This window comes from Maniola jurtina, chromosome 3 (genome assembly GCF_905333055.1).
Source record: "Maniola jurtina chromosome 3, ilManJurt1.1, whole genome shotgun sequence".
Lineage (NCBI taxonomy): Eukaryota > Metazoa > Arthropoda > Insecta > Lepidoptera > Nymphalidae > Maniola > Maniola jurtina.
This window is the reverse complement of record NC_060031.1, coordinates 1,445,852-1,470,936: the sequence shown is the minus strand read 5'-3', so window position 1 is coordinate 1,470,936 and position 25,085 is coordinate 1,445,852. Positions and strand designations below refer to the sequence as shown.

The following is a 25,085-nucleotide window of genomic DNA, read 5'->3' as shown; positions in this document are numbered from 1 at the left end:
TACTATTGAAATATAGTATTATTATGGCCGTGACTTCGTGTGGATTTAGGTTGTATACGAATCCCATGAAAACTGAGAACTCTTCGATTTTCCAGGATAAATATGATCATTTTAATTTCATTTTAACACGTTCTAAAGCTACCTGTATTTATAATATTTTCTTTAATAAAGCCTAGAGTCCAGAGTTTTTGGGCTACATAAAAATTATAATGCTCTTTGGTGTTGTTTGTGATCTTCGGATTACTGGTCTGTGGTTAGTAATTTGAATTTGGCATCTGTCATTTTGAAATTTTCATGAATTTTCCCAAGATTTTCACGATTTTTCAGCCATCTCGTTCTATTCTAGGACGAATGAGTGATATGAGATTCTTGAAATTATCCGCTAGTTTGATACAGTAATGTGTTTGGTCATAGAATAACGATGTCGGTTTGATAATAGTTCTCGGAATAGAACGGAGGTTTGCCTACCCTGGGTCGGTCGTTTCAACTTCATAATATGCGATGGAAGGGACTGTGTGTATTGTTGTTAGTGGCTGTGGTCCCGATAATCTTGGGCCAGAAGATCGGTGACCCTTACAAGATCCTGGGTATTCACAGGAGAGCGACTTTGCCCGAAATCCGTAAGGCGTACAGACAACTAGCGAAAGAATGGTAAGTATTTGCATTTTTTCTGGTTACTTTATTGATTTTTAAATAATATAGGTCATTTCAAGCTGCCTTCAACTTAAAATTCTTGTGCACTTCAGTGTAGTGCACTACACTGGTGTGAAGAAGAATAATTTTACTTAACCATATTATTGTCTTACTACAAGAGTCTTCATAATTTTTTTTTTAATTTGGTTTCTATAGTACCAATTATATATTATGACAGAAAACAAAGCTACATTTATTTACACTACAGAAATAGAGTATCTAGCCCAAATCTCTTTTGGCCTTTTGACTTTCATGGAAAAATCGTGCAATGTCACATCCATTTCGTTTTTGTTTCCCACAGGCATCCAGATAAAAATGAGGACCCAAATGCGGAGTCGCGATTTGTGGAGATCAAGCAAGCTTATGAGCTCCTGTCTGACACTGAGCGCAGACAGGCTTATGACTTGTATGGTATCACCAATGAAGATGACCACATGTATAAGCAGAGGCATGACTATAGCCAGTATGCTAGATTCAGGTATGGATTTAGTTAATAAATACATATAAAAATAATTGTCCAACTCATCAACACCCAGCCTAACCCTTTGGATCTAGAAAGGTTTAAATCCTGATTTTTGAAAATTCCCAAGGGGTAGGATTTATAATATTTGTCAAGTAAAGATGCGGGTGATCAAATAAGTTTGTCATCATGATTATGAGAAACTAAAATGTGTTTATCAAACTTGTGCTGATATACCCAAGTTAGTTGAATTTCTTATCATTAGTTTTAGGCAAATATTTGTTATGATGATAATTTAACATGGATCAAGTAATTATTTATATCATATACTATATCCTAATCTACTACTATATAAAACACAAAAATGATTCTACCTATGTCCAACTAAAGTGCAGCTAACCAGTTTTATTACAAAGGCAATAATGCGAAGATAGTTTAAAAAAAAATAACAATGCATTAGGCACATTCTTATTTAGCATAATAACACACAGACTATCCATTAGTAGACTATAACCTATGTTGCATTGATAGTTAATATTTGTTTCAGCAATGACCCGTTCGAGTATTTCAGCACACATTTCAGAACTCAAGATCAAGACATAACATTATTCCATAAATTGTCTGTTACTGCAAGGTATATCTTCTACAATTTTATAAATACTTTAAACCAATGAGTCCTAAGGACATCCTTGTATTACTCCACATATTGTTTCAACAATGGTTATACAGCTCCAATAAAATAGCAACAAAGGGCCTATATTGTATAGAATATGTATAATTTAGAACAATCTATAATTTTTTAATGAAAGTTTTATTGGTCAACTTTATCAAAAGCTTTGGCCAAGTCAAATAAGAGCCAAATAAGAGTTACAGCTATGACTTACAAAATTTTATTATCTTTTTGTCTTGTTCATATCTATGAGTATGGTTTGTCTTTAGTTGCAATAAAGTTTTATACTACTACTGGTTGGGGCTTGTAATTTAACTTTTTCATCTTTTCAGACATTTTGAAAACAACATCCTAGAAAAGAGCGTCCATACACCCGCATTAGTCCTGTTCTACACTGACTGGTGTTTTGACTGTGTGCGTTCGGCCACGGCTTGGCGCCGCTTGGTAGAAGCTTTGCAGCCGCTTGGCGTAACGTTGGCCACGGTGCACGCGGGGCACGAGGCGAGCCTGGCGCGGCGCGTGGGCGTGCACGGCGTGCCGTGCCTCACTGTCATACTGGATAAGCAAGTGTATATCTACAAGGAGGGGCTCGCGTCGCTGCCTAAGATATTAGGTGAGTACAAAAGGTCATTTTGTCATGTCATACAAATATGACAACATAAGAAAATTAGGTGTCATGCCATCACTGGTGGGAGCCTCACGGTTACTGAACGTAATGTTGGGCAAGGTGCAAGCAAGGGGCTTGGGGTTCAAGGAGAGCATGACGATGACATATGCAAAAAATACATTTGAAAATGACAAGTATTTTTTGTCCTGAATTTGAAAATGACAATGTAACAAATTGAAACTAATGCTCATAATAAGAAGTTTAATTGGTATGAGAAGCAATAGATTTAATTGACATTTTTGTTGCAGAGTTTGTCCGTTGGAAGTTCCCCTACAAACTGGTCCGTAGTCTCACCGACGCCAATGTGGACTCTTTTGTCAGCGACTTTGAAGACAACAAAGTGAAGGCTCTCATATTCGAGGAGAGACAGAATATACGCCTGAGATACCTCATCACAGCTTTCCATTACCGGGACAGGGTGTCTTTTGCGTAAGTGGTAGTCTTTCAAAAAAGCCAGTCAAGTGCGAGTCAGACTCGCACTCGAAGGGTTCCGTACCATCGTACAAGATAATATAACACTTTTATGTGCAATACTGCAAGTTAATTATGGACCAAATATTAGTTTACTAAATCACATCAAGATGGCGCTGTCCATCATTAACTTGCTTTATATTGGTTTGAAATAATTCCTTGTGCGATGGTGTGGAACCCTTCATATGCAAGTCTGACTTGACTGGTTTTTATTCTCTGAAGTATGTCATTTTCATTACTATGTTGAAGTTGGTAATATAAATGATGCATTATTTTGTAGGTTCGTCGACATAACATCTCGAGATACCCAGAACACAAGCGCTCGATACAAAGTCCAACGCAGTATGGACACCATGGTGTTGTTGAAGGAAGACAGTGTGGAGCCCGCGGCGACTGTCAGCACTACAGAGATTCCCACACAGACGCTGCGGCAACTCATAGAGGCCAACCAGATGTTAACTTTGCCCAGATTGTCCTCACAGGTATGTGCTTTAGTCATCATCATCATCATAAGGATCAACCCACAACATCACTACTGCTCAGTAGTGACGTTGTATGATCCTTTCGTATGAGTGTCAGTAGTAGAATAGTCATCTAGTGTCCGTATGTGGGCTACAAGGGTCTTATCCGAGAAGAGCTCCACCACAATGTACCATTGTTCCAGAGCGTGTTGGACACGGTGTGCCCGGTGGAGTGGCGCGCGGCGCGGCGGCGGCTGTGCTGCGTGCTGATCGCGCGCGACGCGCACGCGCACAGCCTGCGCGTCCTGCGCGCGCTTGCACGTCGCGCGCCTGAACGCATCCGCTACGCCTACGTGTACGCGCACGCTCAACCCGACTTCGTGCACGCGCTCGCCAATGGCTCCGGTGAGTTTACGCTAATTTTGGTTGATTTTTCTTTGACCAACTGTTGTTTGACTTACACACCAGCATACGTCAAAAACACATATACATAATATGTTCAAACCGATATACAGTATAGGTTCAGTAAAACTACCCCCCCCCCCCCCCCCCCACAAGTTACAAGTTAGTCCACTTCCATCTTAGACTGCATCATCACTTAAGGGTTACCACCAGATGAGATTGCAGTCAAGCGCTACCTTGTAATGGCATAAAACATTAAGGGACTTTAGAATACTATCTATAAAAAGATCTATAGAAGATACAGGTGCGCGGCAGGCGCTTGTTGTATTTCTTTCCACAGTGCCATATATTCTGTCTTCATAGCGTGCTGTCCGCCAGCAACGATCAATATCTGTCTAATTCAGCAAAAAAACAATATGAAAAGAAACTGATTCAATTATTTAAATTTAAATATTTACGCGAATTTTAAATACATTCGATGTTTTATAGGTATCGACATGACAACCCTAGAACACCGTATCGTGGTAATCTGGCGACGCGAAGCCACTCGGATACACTACGAATGGCTCAACGAGACCTGGCCTACTTGCGCCAAATGCCACCCCGACGAGTTAAGAGAAGGGGGCGCGCGGGGCGAGGAGGCGCTTCGGTACCACGAGCGCCTGAACGAGACCAAGAGGGCTTTGGAGCAGTTGGTGAAGAGACTGCTGAGGCCCACTGAGGTGGTGGCCTATGAAACACGGGTTCAGGTGGGTCTCAAAACACAATTTTAAGGTGTCATCTTCGGTGCAGTGAATAAAACAAAGCAAACAGGTTTTCTTCATCTAAAAGGGTTTTTACGTATTGTTATAACAACTCTAGGACACTGCATGGACATAATTTGATCCGCATACACTACTAAGTCTTAAACACGTGTATTAGAACTTGTAGTAGTGTATCAGTATATCAGTGCTTTCAAACTTTTATTTGAATGAAAAAGTAAATGTGGATGAAGATTTGATTTTATTAACGGATCAGTATAATATTTTCAATGGAAAATTAGCTATATAAAGCTACTTTTTATACTTTATGTGATGTTATACTCCATCCCTCAGGAGCTAGTGGACGAAGCGGCTGCGGGCGCGGTATGGCGCGCGGTGAGTCGCCTTTGTGAGTGGAGCGAGCGTGCGCTCTCCGCTCTCCGCACGCACCACGCGCTCTCCGCTCTCTCCGTGCTCGCCACAGTCGCGCTCGTGCTCGCTGCGGGCTACTTCATGGCGTACCTTATGTTAGTGATATATGACGTTCAGGGCAGTATATCATGTAGGAGTTGATTAACAAAGCAGCCGCGGGTGCAGTATGGCATGCGGTGAGCCGCTTTGGTGTGGCGAGTGAGCGTGCACTCACCGCTCTCCGCACGCACCATGCGCTCGCCGCACTCTCCGTGTTCGCTGCGGGCTACTTCATGACGTAACTTATATGAGTGAATTATGACGTTCAGTGCGGCATTTCGCAGCACTATAATTCCCAATAATATTATAATAATTATATAGTATAATAAATTAAAGTCCTTGCCGTGCCGAGTTCGTGTATATGTGGGGTTATCTCAGAAACTATGTAAATATGCTTTAAAATCTTTTCGACCCACAAAACGTTATCGGATCTCTATAATTCCGCTGTCTCCACTTTTGCCAGTCGCGTGGAAGAAGAATCGGTTCAGCGACAGAAAGAGGAGCGGCGTCGACAAAATGGCGCCAAACGAAACAACAATGATCCGCAACCCGAGATGCGGCTGCACGAGTTACGAGCCGAGAAATACAATGGATTAGTTAGGTGAGTGATCATTAGGTATCATCTTAAACCATCGCTGGCCCGCTACTCAGAACAAATCTTAATGCAAGACCACTATTAAAAAGGATCCCGGATAGGTTTGAAACTAGTCAGGCTCACATCGACTAAATACGTGAGTATAGCTGTACTCATAACAGAACGGGTCTCCTCTCAGAATGAAAAGAGTGGTCATACTCCACTTCGTTGCCCAAGTGCAAATTGGCAGTCCCCACACATCTCTCCAGAGGATGCCCACGACTTCGTCCGCGTGGATTTAGGTTCTAAAGGTCCTATGGGAACTGTTTCATTTTCCAGGATAAAAAAAACCTATGTCCATCCCCGGTAATCACCTGTTTTGGTACAGGTAATCACCTGTACCAAAATTCGTCAGAACCGGTTAAACTGTTAGGCAGTGAAAAGGTAGCAGACAGACAGACACACTTTCCCATTTATAATATTGGTATGGATATAGATTCAATTCAACTTTTACAAGTACTTTTGAATCGACAAATGCTATGATCCTGATGCATGGTTTTAATTGGTATAAAATGAATTTGGTTGCAGGTTACAGAAGCCAGGCTGCCGAACAATTGTGTTATTGGTAGACATGCAAAGTCGGGTGCAGCTGCTGTCTAAATTTCACAAAATTGTGTGGCCATATCGCAAGTAAGTTGTTATATTTGGGCTAACATTGGTTTTGTAAGCATGATCCTATTTTGTTCTGACTTGACCAGTTTTTGAAGTAAAACTTCTAGGTCCATTCAGTTTCGTCTGGTGGGATGCTACGGCCGTGCTTAGTTACCACCTAACCGGCAAAGACGTGCCGCAAAGCGGTTTAGCGTTCCAGTACAATGCTGTGTAAAACCTATAAGGGGTATCATTATGGGTTTAATTAAAAACTGCCATATTTCTTCCAAGTTAGCCCGCTTCCACCTTAGACTGTATTACTTACTGCCAGGTGAGATTGCAGTTAAGAACTAACGTATAATGGAATAAAAAAAGATTGACCGGCTTGGAGAGCATTTTTTCCCGCACAGACGGTAGCTGGTTGGCAGCTAAACCACGAAAGCACAAACATTCTGGAGCATCTTCTTAATATGGTATTTTTGTAGGAACAAAACGCTAGTGTTCGCGTACTTGTGCGTGGAACGGAACGTGGAATGGTTCTGCCGCGTGCTGCAGCTGTCGCTGGGCGGCGGCGAGCTGCGCGTGAACGCGAGGAACTGCGTGGGCACCGTGCTGGCGCTCAACCCGCACCGCAAGTACTTCTGCATCTACCACGCCAAGCATCCCGAGTGCACCAAGCCTCATAAGGTATGTTCATTATTTAATTTAGTTGACAAATGACTTTTGGCCCTTTCTGAGGCGGAGTATAGGAGTCGCAAGCCTGTTACTGTGCCTAGGTAGCCTGTCACTATCACTATTTTTTTTTTTTTAAATATTAGCCATACTAATCATGACTAATACTCCCCTTTCCCCTCCAATTACGCGTAAAGCTTGTACCAGGAGTGAGTGTAAGAGGAGTGGGCAACGGGTGGGGTTTGAACCGCCGACCTTTCGAAAATCAGTCCGCTCCTCAAACGTTGAGCTATCGAGGCTTAGCTTGTAATATAAATCACTTTTTTTTTTTTTAAGAATATTAGCCATACTAATCATGACTAATACTCCGCTTTCCCCTCCAATTAAGCGTAAAGCTTGTGCCAGGAGTGGGTACGACAATAATGCAACGGGTGGGGTTTGAACCGCCGGCCTTTCGAAAATCAGTCCGCTCCTTAACCGTTGAGCTATCGAGGCTTCAAAATTTTCTTATAACTAAGAAGATTTTGTCTTTCAAAAACTATTATGCGCGTATTTGAATTGCAGCGCATGAGTCGCATGACAGTGTCGCTGGGCGGGCGCGCGGCCGACCCGGAGGCCGGCGCCTTCATCGGCTTCACTACCGACCCCGACTCCTCTGACGAAGACCACTACGACCCACCGCTACTGTTGCAAGGTGTTTATTCCAGATATTAATTTAAAAAAAAAAAAAAAACAAAATATTTTTATTCAAGTAAACTTTTACAAGTGCTTTTGAATCGTCAAAATAATCTACCACTGGTTCGGATTGCCGTTCCTACCGTGAAGAACCAGCAAGAAACTCAGCGGTTGCTCTTTTCAAGTATTCAATTTACAATAATAATAAAGTACTACTCCTACATACAGGGTGAAACCAGAAGGCTAGCAAAAATAGAGACAGGTGATATTACTGAATATTAGAGATAGGATACCATAAAAAACTCGATTTTTCAAATCCTGTACTTTTAAAAGTTACACAATACATATATTGCAAATAAAACATCTGACTGAAGCTAGAGGTCAACGAACATTACGTAAATAGGCCACTTGGACCCAATGCCGCATCGTAAACGAGACATTGACTCGAATTTTGCACACTATACATTGTGGATTTGAATCACTAAAACTACAAAATAGGGCAATTTGTTAATTAAGGTTATTGGCTTTGGGTTGTGTTTACGCTAAGTCTGCTAGCGTTCTAGTTACACTCACACCCTGTATATTTATAACGTCATATTTTCTGTAACTTTTGTAAGAATAATTTTTCATTCAGAATAGTTTACGAGCTACAGGGGATGGTATGAATAAAGGAATGTTTCCATTTACAGAGAACCTTCTAGACGGGTTGGAGAATTGGCTGGACAGACTGTTCGAAGGCAGCACCCACAGGTATTACGTAAACTATTGGCCAGACATGACTACCAAGTGAGTGCGTGTATTAACTCCTTGGTTCTACAGTGCCTATGGCGACATTCTGTTTTTGTTTGACTCAACAAAATATTGTTGGTTCTTTTGTCATGAGTTCTGATTGTTCAAGACCGGATTTCTTAGTTTTTTCCTCAAATATTCCTTGACTCTTTCGCGCAATCAGCTGAAAGTAAAAAAGTATAACAAATAGTATTAAAAGGAGCAGATACGTTACATAAGCCTCTAAAGTGAAGACTGCCAATTACCGCATTTGGATCACATTTGTAATCTCTTCTACTCTTGTGCGTTTTTTATCTTTTGTCTCAATCATCAGCCGAAAGCATTTTATTTATCTCGGATTACACTCAAATCTTTCATTGAAATGAGTCAAAGAAACTTTGGGGAAAGGACTAAGTCTGAGATCTATAGAGGGCACTTTGATTTTTCTTAGATTTAAGACACAATTAAAAAGAGACACGTTTATGTTCACTATATAAATCACTCTCATTTTAAGGTCCAGTATCCAACTAAGCGGAAAGGAGAGATGTGTTGAGTCAACCAATCAGATTCATAATAGAATGTATTATCACGTCATCTTTTAAAAATCTGATTGGTTCACTGTACACATCTTTTCTCCGCTCCGCTTAGCTGGATACCGGGCCTTACTCTTTCAAGTCTAAGCAAAGTCAAAGTACGCTCATCATAAGAATTAGGCCATGTCCGCAATGACGAGTAATTTTTAATTCTTTTTCTCGTGAATGCTAGTGCGGACGCGCCCTGAGTGGTTTATTTTATCCTTTTGAGTTATGGTAAGCGAATGTACTGCCCAGTTAAAATAAGATTTCTCTCGACCACTTATATGATAGGCTCCTTTGACTGCTGGTGTATTGGTATTAATAAAAAGATTTTTTTTCGAACGGTTTTGCTGTTTCGTATAGTAACACAGGCTCATATCGGTTTAACAATTGTATTTATAGTGTAGGTTGAGTTTGCTCATACTTAAGATTGAGTTAAAACGAGACAGATTTATGCCAGCTATATAATGCTGTCTCGTTTTAACAATGCCTTAGTCTGAGCAAAGTCAAAGTACGCTCTGTAGATACGGCTGTAAGAGTACTCTCTTCGTTATCCCATGATCTGGGTATATTTTGAGATCTCACTCATTTGTAGTTCCTCTGTGTCAACTGTCATGTGAAAAGTACGGTTCACCTTTAAGGTAAAAGCGACGGGTCTGCCCGTGAAATTCAAATTTAATTTGGTTTTTCGCAACTTGTAAACTAATACGACAATATTAATAATAATATCATTCTTACAGGTTCAAATAAAAATCTTTACTTAAAAGGATCCAGTTTAAGAAATTAGCTCTAATAACGACTATAACTCACAAATTAGTCGATACTAGAGCTAATTTCTTAAACTGGACCCTTTCAAGTAAAGATTTTTATATAAACCTGTAAGGATGATACTGCCGTTGGCGCAATTAAAATGCCATAAGCCTACGTTGTCGTATTAGTTTACAAATTGGGAAAAACCAAGTAAAATTTGAATTTCGCGGGCAGACCCGTCGCTTGCCCCATAAGGACTAAAATCCTACTTTTGACATGACAGTTGACACAGAGCCAAAATGGCGGTTGAGATGTCAAAATGTATGCCTTCTATATAAATAGTAGTCGTTGCTCAAAAGTAATACCAATACACCATCCTGCCAAGTAATATAATAGTGCCTATTCACATAGAACTGATAGTGTCACGGTAGGCGGTAGCATGGTGTAAATTGTATGTCATAATGTTCACGACTAGTCAAGTTAACTACAGTATTACACGCACCATAGATGGTAATGACAATAAATTGTTACGTATTGCCATAGACATAGGTGCTACAATTGCATGGTAAATATTGGCGCCTATTCTGATGTTTTCCTCTAAACTAAATTTAGAGTATCTGCATCTCTTTCTGTTTAATATTGCTAAAAAAGGACGGAAAATGAATTGTAGTGCACTCTACTTTAAACAGGTTTACGACTGGCACCTAAAGTCGCGTGGTTTGACAGTTTTAAATTAAATTATGTTTGTCTGTCCTTCTCTTGTTACATAGGTAAGAAAAAGATGCGAATACTCTAAAATTTAGTTGCGCTCAGAATCAGTACCAATATCAAACCTAAGCTTCAGTCACACTGACGCGAATTCCGAGCTGGCGTGTTATCGTTAATCGAAATGTATGTATGCGACGACTTGCCCCAATTAGAATACGTCCATATAAAGTCGAAGCATTCGGTACCAGCTAATTGCGGTTCGCATTCTGTATAGAATTCGCCTCAGTTTGATCCAAGCTGTTACTTTTTACGCGACTTCGTCATTTTTAAAAATCGTGTAGGAATAATTTTATTTTCAAAAGACAAAAATTCTAAGCCTTTTTCAGATAGTGTTTAGCTTTGTGCCAAACGTTGATATCAATTGAGTAGTTAAGGTTAAGGAAATAATAAGTAAACATAGGATTTAAAATATATGGTTGGCAAATATTATCACAGATAATATAATCGACTTTAGTGAAAAAAAGAAAGATGTTTTTAAATTCATTTCTGACGATCCCACTTCTGACACCTAAAATGTGAAATGAATAAAAATATGTATATTTTGTTCTATGAAATCCTGTCCCCTTGTATATCTTATTTGTCTCGTTTTTATATGCGTCATGTTATATGAGTAAGAGTGAGACAAAGCGTTTTGAATGTTTATGACAAAAGGGCTATTGTCTATGGCAATATGAAATATATTACGGATTTAACTCTTCTCTAGCTTATCCATAGATCATGAAATCTCGCTTCATTCATAATATACTGTCGCACTAGGTGGCGCGAACGCAAACTTTTGATAATAATATTAAATATATTAGTGAAACAGTGCCTGTTTACGGTATTACCCTATTTATTAGAATAATTTTGCTGTGAGGAGTAAATCGAATCAAATCAAAATAAAACTTAAAATCTTTTTTAAATGATACTTCTTTACGGCCTCCGCAGACGAGGAACTGTCCGAGGAGGACAATAACTAGAAAAGAGCTGATAACTTTCAAACGGCTGAACCGATTTTCTTGGATTATAGCTGAGAACACTCTCGATTAAGCCACCTTTCAAACAAAAAAAAACTAAATTAAAATCGGTTCATTAGTTTAGGAGCTACGATGCCACAGACAGATACACAGATACACACGTCAAACTTATAACATCCCTCTTTTTGGGTCGGGGGTTTAAATGGATCGCTAAAACTACGATGACACACACCCGATGCACTAATAGCTCGGCGAAAGGCTATAGTAAAAGATTAGGGACTTTTGTCCCCTGCGGACAATATTCCCACGTCTACGCAAGTTTTTACTATCTTTTAAACGTAGAAGACAACATAATATTTTATTTTATTTTTATTTTTATTTAAAGGTTTACTAGCGATTTAACATAAACTTAATAACTATAATAAATACATTGGTTTTTCTATCATGCTCAACTATGTTAAATCATTTAAAAGTAAACACTACATGCAAATTCCGTACAAATACCACAAAGAGTTACAAAGAGGATATTATGCTAACTAACGATTTTTCTAGTTCAATGCAGTATGAAAGATACATATTATATTTAAAATGAATAAGCAAGATAAAAAATTAAAATTAACTAGGTACATTATCTAATGATACAATTTTTAAAGTTTATACTGTTACTGTTTTCTTATATTTTAAACATACTAAGGTCTTATTTCTAAAATAAGTTTACAGTTCATAAAACCGACTTTCATTTTCTAATGGTAGTTAAACAAAAAATATATATATATTTTGAATAGTGACTAAAATAACAATATGAAAAGTTAAAATATAAATTCATTAATTTTAAGAATACAAAAATAAATTAATACCTTATTTACACTATAATATATATGTTCAGTTTCGTGTACAGCTATTTGACTAGGTCGCTTATCACTAGCTATATAAAATTATAGCACTAGCTATATATATATACTATCAATATAAAATTATGTATACAAAACATTACAACACAGATGGGGGGGAGTAAATGAAAATGTTTATCAATGGCATACAATTTGACCAAAAAGCTGTGTAGTAGGTATATGAAATGAAGGACACAAAAGGACTGATCAATCAATCAGTCGAAGTTAAGCGAGTTAACTAAATTATATGAAGTTTTAAAGTAACAACTAATTTAATCGATCGTTACTCCTCATAGCAAAACAATTAGTAATTAATAATAATAATGTTACTATGTCCAATTTTTCACACCTTTTTCATAGAAAGACTCGATCACTCATTGTAAGTAACACATGAAACTCGTATTATTAGTATGAAACACTGACGTCACAAAGAGATTTTTTGGATGGTAGGTAGGTACTTGAGAAGCATTAATTTGTTAATTGTTTTGTCTTAAGGTGGAAACACATTACTGCGTTGTGTGTCTGGACCCAACAGAAGGATATCGAAATCAAACATTTTGTATGAAGACGTGCACACAAGTTGTTGCGGTCTATGGGATGACGCTCGAGACACCGATTAGTCGATCATTGTGACAGATTGCGTTATTACATCGCACAACACAGTAATGAGTTAGCAGCTTTATAATATACACAAGAACAAAAATTGGTTGTATATACCGAAAAACTTTCCAACCCACAATCAAATCAAAGTTTAGATTTTTTTTATTGCGTAGGCTTGCGCTTGACGACAATCATGCTTAGTAAAATAAAAAGCAATGATAAGGTCTAAAATAGAATAGAATACATTTTTATTCAAGTAGAGTTTTACAAGTGCTTTTGAATCGTCAAAACAATTTGCCACTGGTTCGGAATGCCGTTCCTACCGAGAAGAACCAGCAAGAAACTCGGCAGTTGCTCTATTCAACTGTTCAATTTACCATACTTCTAGGTTGGTTTGTACTTGCCTAGATAGCTATTCACTCTTGCCTTGAAGGTGTTTAGGTTATATGTGGCAAGAAACACGGAAGCCGGAAGGGCATTTCACACTTTAGCGCTTCATATTAGGAAAGTTGAGCAAAAACTAACCTCGATTGCGGTCGAATGACAGTTATAATATCATGATCGTAGTCACTTCTGATTGGTTGGCGCTCACTCACTATTGGCTAAAATGTATTGTTGCAACAAGAATATCATTTTAGGCAATAACTGCAATTGCGATTGTAATAATGATTGATGCAGGTGTTAAGGAATCGAGCTACTGATATATACTGGATATTTCTTTTGCGTTGACATGTCATTTTACCGTAATCGCCTGGTATCAGTTTTTTTTCAAAATATCTCAAATTTTGACTCGTTTGGGTTGGGATGTTTTTCAGACAATATGTTCAATTTACTTTTAGATTGTTTACATTTGGGACTGAAATCGGTGTTGATGTTTTAACTGAAAATATATGAGCCGCGGGTATGTATTTACTCCTTTTTATACAAAGGAGGACATGAGTAAAAACGTAGTTGTATAACTCGTGCCAATAAAGAATCGAAAATGGCGGTTAATCGTTTCCTCTCGCTTACACACTAAACCTGTCTTTAGTGTATGAGGGAGACGGAATGATTAGTGCTGCTTCGTTTCTAATCGGTTTCGTACTGGCACGACACCTATGAAAAGCTCGCTATTTGTTTTTAAATAACGTTATATTGAATAATATATCCTTTGATAAACGTTAACGACACAACCGTTTGAAATAACGTTTATATTCTAGAAGAGCGTTTCTATTTAAATAATGTTTACTGAAAAAACGATTCATGTTAAAATACGTTACGTTTAAAATATTACACAGTTCACCTTAAAACGTTATTCCTAGTCAAATATTTTACCAAAATGATTATGTTTAGGATATGTTTATTAGTGGTTAAGTAGGTAAATTTGTGATGTTATCTTTTACACTATTTTGCAAAGCAGCGGAGACCAAACGATCAAATATCTATAACACAAAACCAACTAGGTATATCAGAGCAAATAATTTTGATATTTTGAAACCACTTGATATTTCACGCAAATAAATAGTGATCGCAAAACAAGGAGTCCAATCTGAAGTTACTAAATGGCTACTTTTACCCACTTTACACCCACTTAGGGTGCAATTTTTCAAATATTGCATTACTCTGCTGCTTTGTCGTACTATTTATTATTGTTTATATTCGTCCTATTATGTGCTGTAAATATAAGTTTAAAGTTTTACTATTTTTAAATTCAAAGTGATTTATAAATGTTGCCATATATGTTAATTTTAAAAATGCATGCTTACAATACATTTTTTGTTGTGAATAAATACCTATTATTTAAATTATTATGTGTTGTGTATATTATATAATCTGTGTAAAAATATTGATTTTATTGATGTATTAGTCGGAAATATATTTATAACACAAAACACACTAAAAACACCTGACGCGTGTGTTGATGACTATGTATGTAACATGCAGTCATCTGGGGGTATTATAAGTATTTTTCTGTTCTTAATGTTGTGTTATTTGGTGTTACATGCTGGACTGTTGTTTATTGTATTAAAATAAAATCATTGATTGATCAATGATTAACCATTGATCAAAATCAATGGTTAAACCATACTTTGAAATTTTTACAACCTTACAAACCTGAAACCTCTATACTCTCTTGTCTATAGAAATTGTGTATTACATTTTCAACCTTGGGATGTTGCCTATGTCAAAAATAAAATGTCATTAGTATTATTAAATAGAGGGTCTTCCAAAATACGTAAACTCCACGTCCTGTTAGTTTTAAATTAAACTAAAAAAATAATGTCAAATGTTTATGACGTCACATTTCACTATTTGCCATAGTAATCGCGCGTTTTGACATTTGCTATGCTGATTTGTGGAGTAAGCAACATCCCTATACAAATGTAAGAAAAAGACAAATCTATATCAATAAAATATAAAGTTATGTAACCTCTGAATGTATATGGGCTCATAAAGAAAAGCCAAAAATGTCTTTAGCCCTTTTCTTATTCAAACAACTATAATCTATCTAGAAAGGGACAGAATATTAATAAAGGACAGTCTCTCGGTTACGCAATAGTTGTTCGAAATGGAAGTTCCACCTGTGTTTTTCAATGAAATAGGATAGGAAATGTATGTTATTTGTTGTCTTTTCACAGGTTGCGCCTAATTTCTAGAATACTCTGAAAACGAGGCAGCCTTTGACTGTCCCAAATTAAAATAAGCTTGCCTGACGTTTTTTAATTACATCTGTAAAAAGTTTAAAGGACTTCGTCTGTGGCGGCGTTTGCTGGCGCGCGTGCGGTGCTTTTTTGTGAGAAGTGGCCGGTTTCTGTGTTCTGCTGGTGTTTATTGGTGGTGGAACTGACTGGGAAGCGCTCTAAAGGGGCGCCGCGTGCATGTCGGCGGGCGCCGGCACGGACGGACTACTTATACATATAGTTTCCCTAACTTGTAAATAACTACAAACTTGACATTGGCTAATCAGTGTAAAGCCAGACGAAAAAAAAAAGTTTAAAGGATTTGCGCCTGAATCGGCACCATTTCCAGGCTTCATTGCACTTGTTCGAACTTCAGACAGTACTAGAAGTTTGGCGCGATGTTTAATTTTAGTACTATTACCACAATGTTGGGTGTCTGTATATGGGTTGTTGAAAGAGCTTCACATCTTTTCGTATTAAATATAATTGTTTATATATTTTATTTCTACTTTTAAGAGACACTTATATCCAATTTCTCTAACTCTATTCCAGTATCAATTTGTACAATAAATTATTAAAATTTGTTCTTCGATTTTTGTGTTTTATTTCTTTTTTAGGGTTCCTACTTAGACCTTATCAACTGTATTAGTGTAGCACCATGTCTTGTAAATTAGGCTCTCAGCATTTAATCAAGCCATTCACTGGGGGTGGTACAATTGATTTGAATTCCTGGAAAAGGGAATAAATGCAAATAAAAGACATTTATTAAATAATAAATATAATAATAATTGTTAATAATTATTTGTACAATAACACAAAATTACAGTATTCTCTAAATAAGTTATCTACTATAGTCAATAAGAATGCACTGTTTCTTGCACATGATTTATTTACTCTGGTGTGATCTTAACTGAAACAATAAAACAATGTTATCATTATTTTGCTGTAGGTAATTTTCACAAATTGAATTCAGTCAAGAACGGCTATAATTTCAGTTTTACCAAACTAAACATGTTTTCAACCAACTTCAAAGAAACAGAGGAGGTTCTCAATTCGTCTGAATTTTTTTTTTGCTTGGTAGAATAGCTTTTTTTTTACAAAGAATAGTTTTTTAGTAGCTTTTTAAAAGTATGCTAAGGACATATTCAAAATAAAACCATGTATTGCCCAATTGAAATGCTAGTAGGCAGTTTGACATCTCCTGCTTACGTTGCTCAAAACGTTAGTAACTGTAAAACAAGTAGTCCAATCTAAAGTAGTAACATGGCAGTCTGCACAGGTACAGTAAATAACACAAGCTCTGCTGCGATCCATTTTGTACACAGCAGTCGTGTGCCTTATATTCACATTGGATGTTTTGCAATCACTAATTATTATTTGACTAGTTATCAGGAGTCAAACTCATTTGGTCATGTAATACAAGAAAAATACCTATAGTGGCACACCCATTAACGCTCTTATTGTAAGTTACTCGCTAATACCCACAATGTCGTCCACATGGATTTAGGTTTTTAAAAATCCCATGGGAATTGTCATTTTCCAGGATAAAAGTAGTATGTCACTCTCCACATCTTTAACTATACCCATGCAAAAATCACGTCAATTTGTGCTCTGTTGCGACGTGATTGAAGAACAAACATACTTTCGCATTTATCATATAAGTAGTGACTAGCAACCCGCCCCGGCTTCGCATGGGTGCTTGAGAATAAATTATAGCTTATGCCATTTAGGTAGAATGTAGCTTTCTATTTGTGAAAGAATTTTCAAAATCAGTTCAGTATTTCTAGAGAATACTTCCTACAAACAAACTTTACCTCTATAATATTAGTATATAAGAATTTAAATGACTTTTCTGTATGTGCTCTTATTAAGTACTCTGTGGTCATAATGTGTATTGAAGAGATTAATTGTACACATTAAAAAAGAATTCAATTAGGTCTTCTTTAAGGAAAAAAATCAAATTATAAAGACAATATTCACCTGATATTGCAATCTATAATCAAACAAGTCTTCATGCAGCATTCTTCTTTTTAGGGTTTAATTCATATTCACAATTGGCATATGCAATACCTATCCCCATGCCCATGCCTGCTATGATGGGCCATCTCCGCCGCCCGAGGAACAACACTGACGATAGGGCACCTAGTAGCATACCACCGCCTGAAAAAATAACAATTAATAGTACCATTACTACTTAAAACACCAAGTTTTCTTTTTAATAGAAATACAAATCTATATTATTGCCTGGCTGGACTTAACCTACTTCTATTTACGTGACCTGATAATGAATAACTGGCCTTGATAATAAAATTATAGTAAGACAAACTCCTATCATTTCAAACATTAAGTTGTATCTGGTCAAGCTTTACATAAGTTCAGTAGATACTCAGTAGTTCTGTAGGCTTAGCTTCATTGCTATCACAGTGGATTTTTGCTAGTTATTAAATTATATGGATTACCTATTATCAAAGATCTTACCGGTTTTAACAATCCCATCAGTTAAACACATGTCCAACTTTGCGGAGAAGTCGTCTTCCATATCGTCCCTTTTGCCCTTCGCCATTTTGTGTGAGTTTATTGTTTTTTGTGTTCTTATTAACTCCAAATTGCCAGCACTGCCTTAAATTGTAAAATATTTGCGAAAGAAACAAATATTCTTTTACATAATTCGGTAATTCGACTGAAAGAAAATCACAAGAAAATTGACAGTTGACATTTATTTGACAATAGCCAATGTTGCCAACTGCTTTCAGAAACATGCCCTAAGCCGACCTCAAAAATGGTCTAGATTGTGCTGAAAAATGCACTAAATGGGTGAAAATAAAATTGCTATTTTGTAACGGTTCCCTTTTTACTTTTGAGGTAGGGAACCCTAAAAATAAGTCACGTTTTCCCAGATTAGTAAGTAATAAACGTATTTTTAATAGAATTTTTTGCTTTGCCCTAGGCAAGTTACTAACAAAAAATGCATATACAGGGTGGTCAAAAAGTCGTGGATCAAACGCAATAGGGAGATAGAGGAGGTAATTTCCAGCAAAAAAAAAATCTACAGCATGGCCATATTTAAATTGCCCTAAGAATTATGAATATTTTTGGGTTTTTTAACACAATACCAAATTCTCTTACAATTAGACTAATTTAAAAAAAATGTGATAAAAAACAATAAAACAAACGATGTTGTGTCGTTACTAGATAATGTATCAGTACTACAAACCTTCTATTGAGGCTCTGGCTACCAAATTACAAGAGCAATTAATTTTTTTCCAAAACTTTAAAAGCGTTACCAAAAATTAAATGTCACTTTAAAAGCGCACTGTGAAAAAAAAATGTACTACGGAAAAGTGATCCTATATCAGAAAAACTTGCTGATTTAATGCCAATTCAAATGAGGTATAACACATTACTCTTTGTTTCGTAATTCTGGTATTATAATCGTTTTTTCATATCAAGGTGCAAATTTCAGTAGATTAGTTTAATACAAAAAAAAATTGAAGATTATCATGCTGCTAGTTAAACTGCTAGTTTTTTGTACGTTGGAATGCTAGAAACATCACTGCTTGTTACACTTTGTAAAATGAACAGAAATTCTTCACTACCACCACATGTCAGAACTACCCAGAACGCCCGTCTTGCAAGTAGTTCATCTTTTCTAGGAAACAAAAGGATAAAGAAACTATGCCTCTCTTTCACACTAATCATCCTTTCTATTTGCATTGTTGGAATAAGGAAGAATGATTAGTGTGAAAGAGAGGCATAGTTTCTTTATCCTTTTGTTTCCTAGAAAAGATGAACTACTTGCAAGACGGGCGTTCTGGGTAGTTCTGGCATGTGGTGGTAGTGAAGAGTTTCTGTTCATTTTACAAAGTGTAACAAGCAGTGATGTTTCTAGTATTCCAACGTACAAAAAACTAGCAGTTTAACTAGCAGCATGATAATATTCAATTTTTTTTTGTATTAAACTAATCTACTGAAATTTGCACCTTGATATGAAAAAACGATTATAATACCAGAATTACGAAACAAAGAGTAATGTGTTATACCTCATTTGAATTGGCATTAAATCAGCAAGTTTTTCTGATATAGGGTCACTTTTCCGTAGTACATTTTTTTTTCACAGTGCGCTTTTAAAGTGACATTTAATTTTTGGTAACGCTTTTAAAGTTTTGGAAAAAAATTAATTACTCTTGTAATTTGGTAGCCAGAGCCTCAATAGAAGGTTTGTAGTGCTGATACATTATCTAGTAACGACACAACATCGTTTGTTTTATTGTTTTTTATCACATTTTTTTTAAATTAGTCTAATTGTAAGAGAATTTGGTATTTTGTTAAAAAACCCAAAAATATTCATAACTCTTAGGGCAATTTAAATATGGCCATGCTGTAGAAAATTTTTTTGCTGGAAATGACCTCCTCTATCTCCCTATTGCGTTTGATCCACGACTTTTTGACCACCCTGTATATAGTGGGTACCTAAAGCACTACGTTGGCAACATTGACAATGACACTGAAATTCATCCAAGCACTGAAATTGACGTTTAACATTTTGAAAATATTTATTTCATTGCGTTGACTAAATTTCAATTTTCATCGTAATTTGCTCAGTGATGGACGTAACAAATTGTTAAAGTTCTTTTGAATCTTTGAATAAGCCTTGTTTCTATGATATAATTTTTTGGAAAATTATTACTCCCGGACAGTTTCTAAACTTTGTACAGTCAGCTGAGTTTGACAAGAAAAATTGATTTGTCAGCTCAGTACAAATCTTCTCACAAAACCATTTCAAATGTTCAAAACATAGCGCATTTTTTGATTAAATCACAGTGTACCTGTACTAAACTGGTTTATATGATTTATTTTGCGCTGTAAAATGTAAATCTACACTAACAGAATACAAAATGTTGTCAAGCCGTGCTACTCTGGCCTGTAGATCCAACGTAATATTTATATCAAAACATGCAAGTACAACACCAGATGTGAAGTCGAAGTTGATACAACCTCCAAATCCTAATAAAATAACAAGTGATATGGTTGGTCCACCTGACCCTGTATCTAATCTTAGAAGAATCATATTTAGGAAGCCAGCGAAAGAAACTAGTCTTGAACGGAAATATAGAAAGCTAAGAAGCGAAGTACAGGAATGGAACCAAGTTTTTTGGACACAACACAATTCAAGGTTCTTCAAGGTATTCTCTTGTTTCAAATATTTAATAAAATTCTATACCTACCTGTATTTGACAGCTTTTGTAGTTAGGCATTGGCATTGTCTAATGTCTTTCTATATTTTGGCACAGTTCCAAAGTTGTCCTTTATTATTCGAAGTAAAAAAAAAGTTTATTTATATATTGACATTGCAAAGGTCTTCCGCGACAGTGGCGTGAGTCAATAGCCACTTTGGACCTCATGTCCAATATGCATTATGATTAATAAATCCTTTAGGTGTCAATTGAAAGTTTTTTTTTTTATATTTATTAAAATTAGCTTGTATTTCGTCTACTTAGTAGTATTTTTAAAAAAGAAGACCGACTGACATATCAACATACAGCTCAAACCTCTGGGTCTAAAAATCTGAGATGTTGCATGCACATTTCACTCTATAAAGTAGACCCCTACGAATGAAAGATTTTCGGAAATTCCAAGCGAGTGATGCTGTGGCAGGCTAGTTATTTACAATAGAATCTCATAATAATAAACTTGAAAGGGCTTTGAAGATTTTGACTTATCTAGTCTGCGTTTGATCTATTTTTTTTTTTTCAAAATAGCAGTCACACATAAAACCTCTATAAATCAATAGCTGGTATCAATATAATATAAACTAGTATTGTATGAGACAATATCTTCATGTCGTTCTGAGTTAAAAGCTATCAAACTTGTACTGGCGGCTTGACTGTTGTACTGATGACATCACCAGTAAAACTTTGACAGTAGGTAGGATTGGCTTCATACTAAAATATTCAAACTCCTTTCAGGAGAGAGAAGCATACCTAAAAAGCAACCTCCCCGAAGGCAAGAGCAATCTTACAGCTGATGAAATGAGCATATTTTATAAAGCTTTCTTGGATAAAAACTGGAGAACCCATCTTGATTACAATAAGGAGTGGTACAAAAAGAATGTTGCCTTATTATTACTTGCATTAGAAGTTAAATTTAGGAAATTGTTTAGAATAAAAGAAAAATAAAATAAGTGGTGTTTTTTTTCACAGATCAATTATTTATTAATTATATTATTTAGTAAAATGTATACATAATAATAATTTATTTTGATTTTTTAATTCAAATCTTGTTTAAAATGAAAAAAAAAATTCTAGCAAATCTAAGGTAAGGCATATAGCAGAATCTGTTGTACCTATATTATCATATCTAGTATCCTCTGGTAGTTCTGGTGAGATTTTACACTGAGTTTTGTAAATAATAATACACAACCTTTTCAGAAAGTTGGTTAAATAATAAAAGAACAAGTTTTTAAATTAAATAAAAACCTTATTTATCATATTTATTATTTATTTTTAATATTTGACATTTACGTTTTACATATTGTGTCAAAGTGAACTTACATCATGTCAAATTGTGTCTATGAATTAGAAAGGATTAAAAATCGGTATCAAAATAATGAATAAATTAACTGTACTCTACGAGAAAACAGCTCAGTTTGTAGCAAGTTATATGAAAAATGTATATAGCCCAAAGTTGGCTGTTTGGGATGGTTTTAGCCATGTGGATTGGATTATGTTTAATTGACATTTGCCTAAAGGATAGTGCACATATGTTGCAATTAACAGGTAGACCAACAAACTATATTTTCTCTCTGAGAAAGCATAAATGCTGTTTATTTATTACTAGGTCATTTCCGTGAGTTCGTCTGCGTGGATTTATGTTTTTAAAAACCCCATTACAAGTTTCCCAGTATAAAAAGTAGCCCGTCCTTCACCAGGATGTAAGCCATCTCTGTACTGTACCTAATTTCGTCAAAATTAGTGAAAACCTAGCAGACAGACACACTGTCGTATTTATGATATTAGTATGGATATTTTTAACTAGTAAGCATCAAAATTTAAGTATATTTCAATGCTTGTAAGAAATCGTTTTCTGAGGCTAAATAAGCTGATTTCAATGTGGTTTGGTGGTGTGGTGGCCAAAACATTTTCGTAATTTAAAGTAACAATTGGTGGTCAAACTTTTATCGAGTACTTGTGTTTTCAGAATTTAATAAGCTGAATGAAATAATGGCACATTTATTAGAAAATTCTAGCAGCCTAATTCAACAAAAGTCATTTGAAAGAAAAGAAAATAAAATTCGGTCTGTTTACCAGAATAAAAGTATATTATTGCAATACATAACGTTTATAGCTACAACGTGTTTAGTTTTAACCTACTACAGAAAGAAACATTTTATGTTGGACACGATAATGAAAATAAAAACGGTCAATAAACACGAAATGAAACAACACTGCATGCGCAAGGTTCAAACTTTGAAATTTACCGCCAAATCAGTTGGTGTTGCCATTCTAAAAATTTTGAAAATGAGCATGGGGAAAATTGAACAATTAAGAATTTACATAACTAAATATAAACAGCAGTCAACGTCCATACGGAATCCCCAAAATGTTAATTTAATTTTACTAAATAAATTAAAAGAATATAGCCACGAACGTAGAAACTTGGGGCACATTTTATTTGCGACTATGCAAGAAAATAAAAATATAAGAATGCAGTATACGTTAGAGGCACTGGCCAAAAAAAGACTTGTAAGGCAAATAGAAGACACACAAAAACAAATGAAGGAAAACAGGTCCCGCTACTTAGGCTTTCAGCAATTATATACTATAGCGCACCAGGAAAATAACTTTCTAAAATCCCGAATCAGAAAACTAACTCAAGACAAGGAAGAAGCTGAGAGGAATCTTATCAAATTGGTAAATTACGTTTGGCAATCAAAACATAATGAACTGAAAGCTTATTGCAGTCGTTTAATAGTGAAAACTAAGAATGACTTGCTTAGTTCTGACCCAAAATTGGAAATAGATCGATTTCTCAAACAGTCAAGTAAAGTGAAACATCGAATTTCTGATCAAGAATCTAATAAATCGCATTCTCTTGATACGATCAAAGAAGTAAACGAAAATCGTGAAGAAACAGATTTATCTGCTTTAGTTAAAGATGCCCCAAAATTAAGAGGGCTTCCTGGTGAATGTGTTTGGACAGTAAAAGATAAAGATGGATTTATAGAAAAGTTGTATGAATACGACACAGATTTAGACAATGGTGAAACAATTAGAAAAATAAGGCAATATTCAGTGTATTACGACAAAGACTGCTTATTAGACATCTCTAGGTAAGCTAAAATAATGATATAGTAATCTCTTACGTATGATATTAACTATATGTAAATATACCGATAATTGCACGCATTTAATTATTTTAATCTTTGTTTTAGTTCTACCAGTTCTACAAATCTTATCCAGAGTACAAATATCGATTTATCAGATTTACGTAGGCAGTACATAAACAAGTGCATTACTGGGTCACAAGCATTTCAAACATTTTTAAAGAATAACAAAATTATTGTTCTTTCAAGAACTAGAAGGTCAACACAACGACCTCAATTAACTTATTAAGATTTTGTAAATTTTAGTTTTACATCATTTGTATTTACCTACCTACATTGAGTTTGAGAAATATATTTTGTATTTTTGCAGCCATTTTCCTTTACTTTTTTACTCAACTATTGCAACAAACTATAATAATTTTGATTGAACAGTATTCAGAAGAAATTATACAAAATGTAGCAAATAGGTACTTAATACTTATTAGAAAAAAAAATTCTATTCAGTAGATTTTCTCTCATTCTAGATTTTTTTTTAAATTTAGAATTTCCAAATGTTTAAGGAATATTTTAAAATTAATGATGGTAACATTTGTTTTCCGAATGTCATTATACCTATTATCAATATTAGTGACAGCGCACAGCTGTTTTACCACAGACCAATAACGTATATGCGTTTTAGTTTAACTTTATTCGGACTGTGATTTGTGTAGTGCAAAATATGGTTCAAGTAAATTCAAGTAAACTGTTCAATATAGTCAATTAAAAACGCAGCTTTCCTCTTTAACCGTAGCAGACCATAATACATTTTTTTGATTCCAGAAGACTGTAAAAATATGTGAACTAATCTCAAACTTGTTCATTTGCTTTGCTTATAAATGTTGCCATCTTCTATTGTTTCTACCATTAACTTATGACTCAAAAGCTTGAAGATATAGATTTAAACTCAGTAATATGGAAATCTACACGAAACGAAGGACTCGATATTGAGTATGCACTGCCAATTCCTCGAGCAATAGCTGATGCAGTTTTACAAGAGCTTGAAGAAACTCTGACATATTTTACAGGAGATTTAGCGACAGTAAAGTAAGAATAGAAATAGAACAATCGTAAAGAAACTACAAGTTGTTGCCACTCAAATGTCTAATAAAATTATAAATACAATAACGCGCGCTGATACCGATATACCAG

The 25,085-nt window shown here is 35.7% G+C and overlaps 6 protein-coding genes and 1 long non-coding RNA gene across 7 annotated transcripts in view; 6 read left to right on the top strand and 1 right to left on the bottom strand.

Annotated features, from left to right (window-relative positions):
• The first annotated feature begins 268 nt into the window (after positions 1 to 268).
• Positions 269 to 8,953, top strand: LOC123881030 (dnaJ homolog subfamily C member 16). Its single transcript, XM_045929553.1, has 14 exons — positions 269 to 651; positions 995 to 1,171; positions 1,701 to 1,787; positions 2,156 to 2,436; positions 2,739 to 2,919; positions 3,242 to 3,443; positions 3,626 to 3,827; positions 4,314 to 4,573; positions 4,919 to 5,091; positions 5,499 to 5,636; positions 6,198 to 6,299; positions 6,746 to 6,947; positions 7,497 to 7,626; positions 8,297 to 8,953. Exons 1-14 carry the CDS (start codon positions 497 to 499, stop codon positions 8,395 to 8,397), a joined length of 2,391 nt encoding a protein of 796 aa, XP_045785509.1. The 5' UTR covers positions 269 to 496; the 3' UTR covers positions 8,398 to 8,953.
• A 4,210-nt stretch (positions 8,954 to 13,163) lies between these two features.
• LOC123881038 lies at positions 13,164 to 16,166 on the top strand. Its single transcript, XR_006799398.1, has 2 exons — positions 13,164 to 15,632; positions 15,887 to 16,166. It is a non-coding gene; the product is annotated as an uncharacterized LOC123881038 (long non-coding RNA).
• Positions 16,167 to 17,552: 1,386 nt separating this feature from the next.
• On the bottom strand, positions 17,553 to 18,297 carry LOC123881037 (MICOS complex subunit MIC10-like). Its single transcript, XM_045929564.1, has 2 exons — positions 18,053 to 18,297; positions 17,553 to 17,734 (listed from the first exon to the last, which is right to left on the bottom strand). The coding sequence occupies exons 1-2, from the start codon at positions 18,135 to 18,137 to the stop codon at positions 17,586 to 17,588; spliced, it is 234 nt and encodes a 77-aa protein (XP_045785520.1). The 5' UTR covers positions 18,138 to 18,297; the 3' UTR covers positions 17,553 to 17,585.
• Positions 18,298 to 20,126: 1,829 nt separating this feature from the next.
• On the top strand, positions 20,127 to 21,755 carry LOC123881193 (COA8 family protein CG14806, mitochondrial). The gene is made up of 2 exons (XM_045929842.1): positions 20,127 to 20,757; positions 21,541 to 21,755. The coding sequence occupies exons 1-2, from the start codon at positions 20,470 to 20,472 to the stop codon at positions 21,748 to 21,750; spliced, it is 498 nt and encodes a 165-aa protein (XP_045785798.1). The 5' UTR covers positions 20,127 to 20,469; the 3' UTR covers positions 21,751 to 21,755.
• A 356-nt stretch (positions 21,756 to 22,111) lies between these two features.
• LOC123881189 lies at positions 22,112 to 24,266 on the top strand. The gene is made up of 3 exons (XM_045929839.1): positions 22,112 to 22,350; positions 22,772 to 23,903; positions 24,006 to 24,266. Exons 1-3 carry the CDS (start codon positions 22,242 to 22,244, stop codon positions 24,184 to 24,186), a joined length of 1,422 nt encoding a protein of 473 aa, XP_045785795.1. The 5' UTR covers positions 22,112 to 22,241; the 3' UTR covers positions 24,187 to 24,266.
• LOC123881187 (rab5 GDP/GTP exchange factor) overlaps positions 22,363 to 25,085 on the top strand; it is a 27,990-nt gene continuing 25,267 nt past the window's right edge. Inside the window, exon 1 of the mRNA XM_045929833.1 lies at positions 22,363 to 22,372. The gene's annotated coding sequence lies outside the window, so the exon portion shown is untranslated. The remainder of the gene's footprint in view (positions 22,373 to 25,085) is intronic.
• Positions 24,807 to 25,085, top strand: part of LOC123881192 (DNA oxidative demethylase ALKBH2-like) — a 4,236-nt gene continuing 3,957 nt past the window's right edge. Inside the window, exon 1 of the mRNA XM_045929841.1 lies at positions 24,807 to 24,980. Coding sequence (XP_045785797.1) covers positions 24,808 to 24,980 — 173 coding nt within the window. The 5' untranslated portion in view covers position 24,807. The remainder of the gene's footprint in view (positions 24,981 to 25,085) is intronic.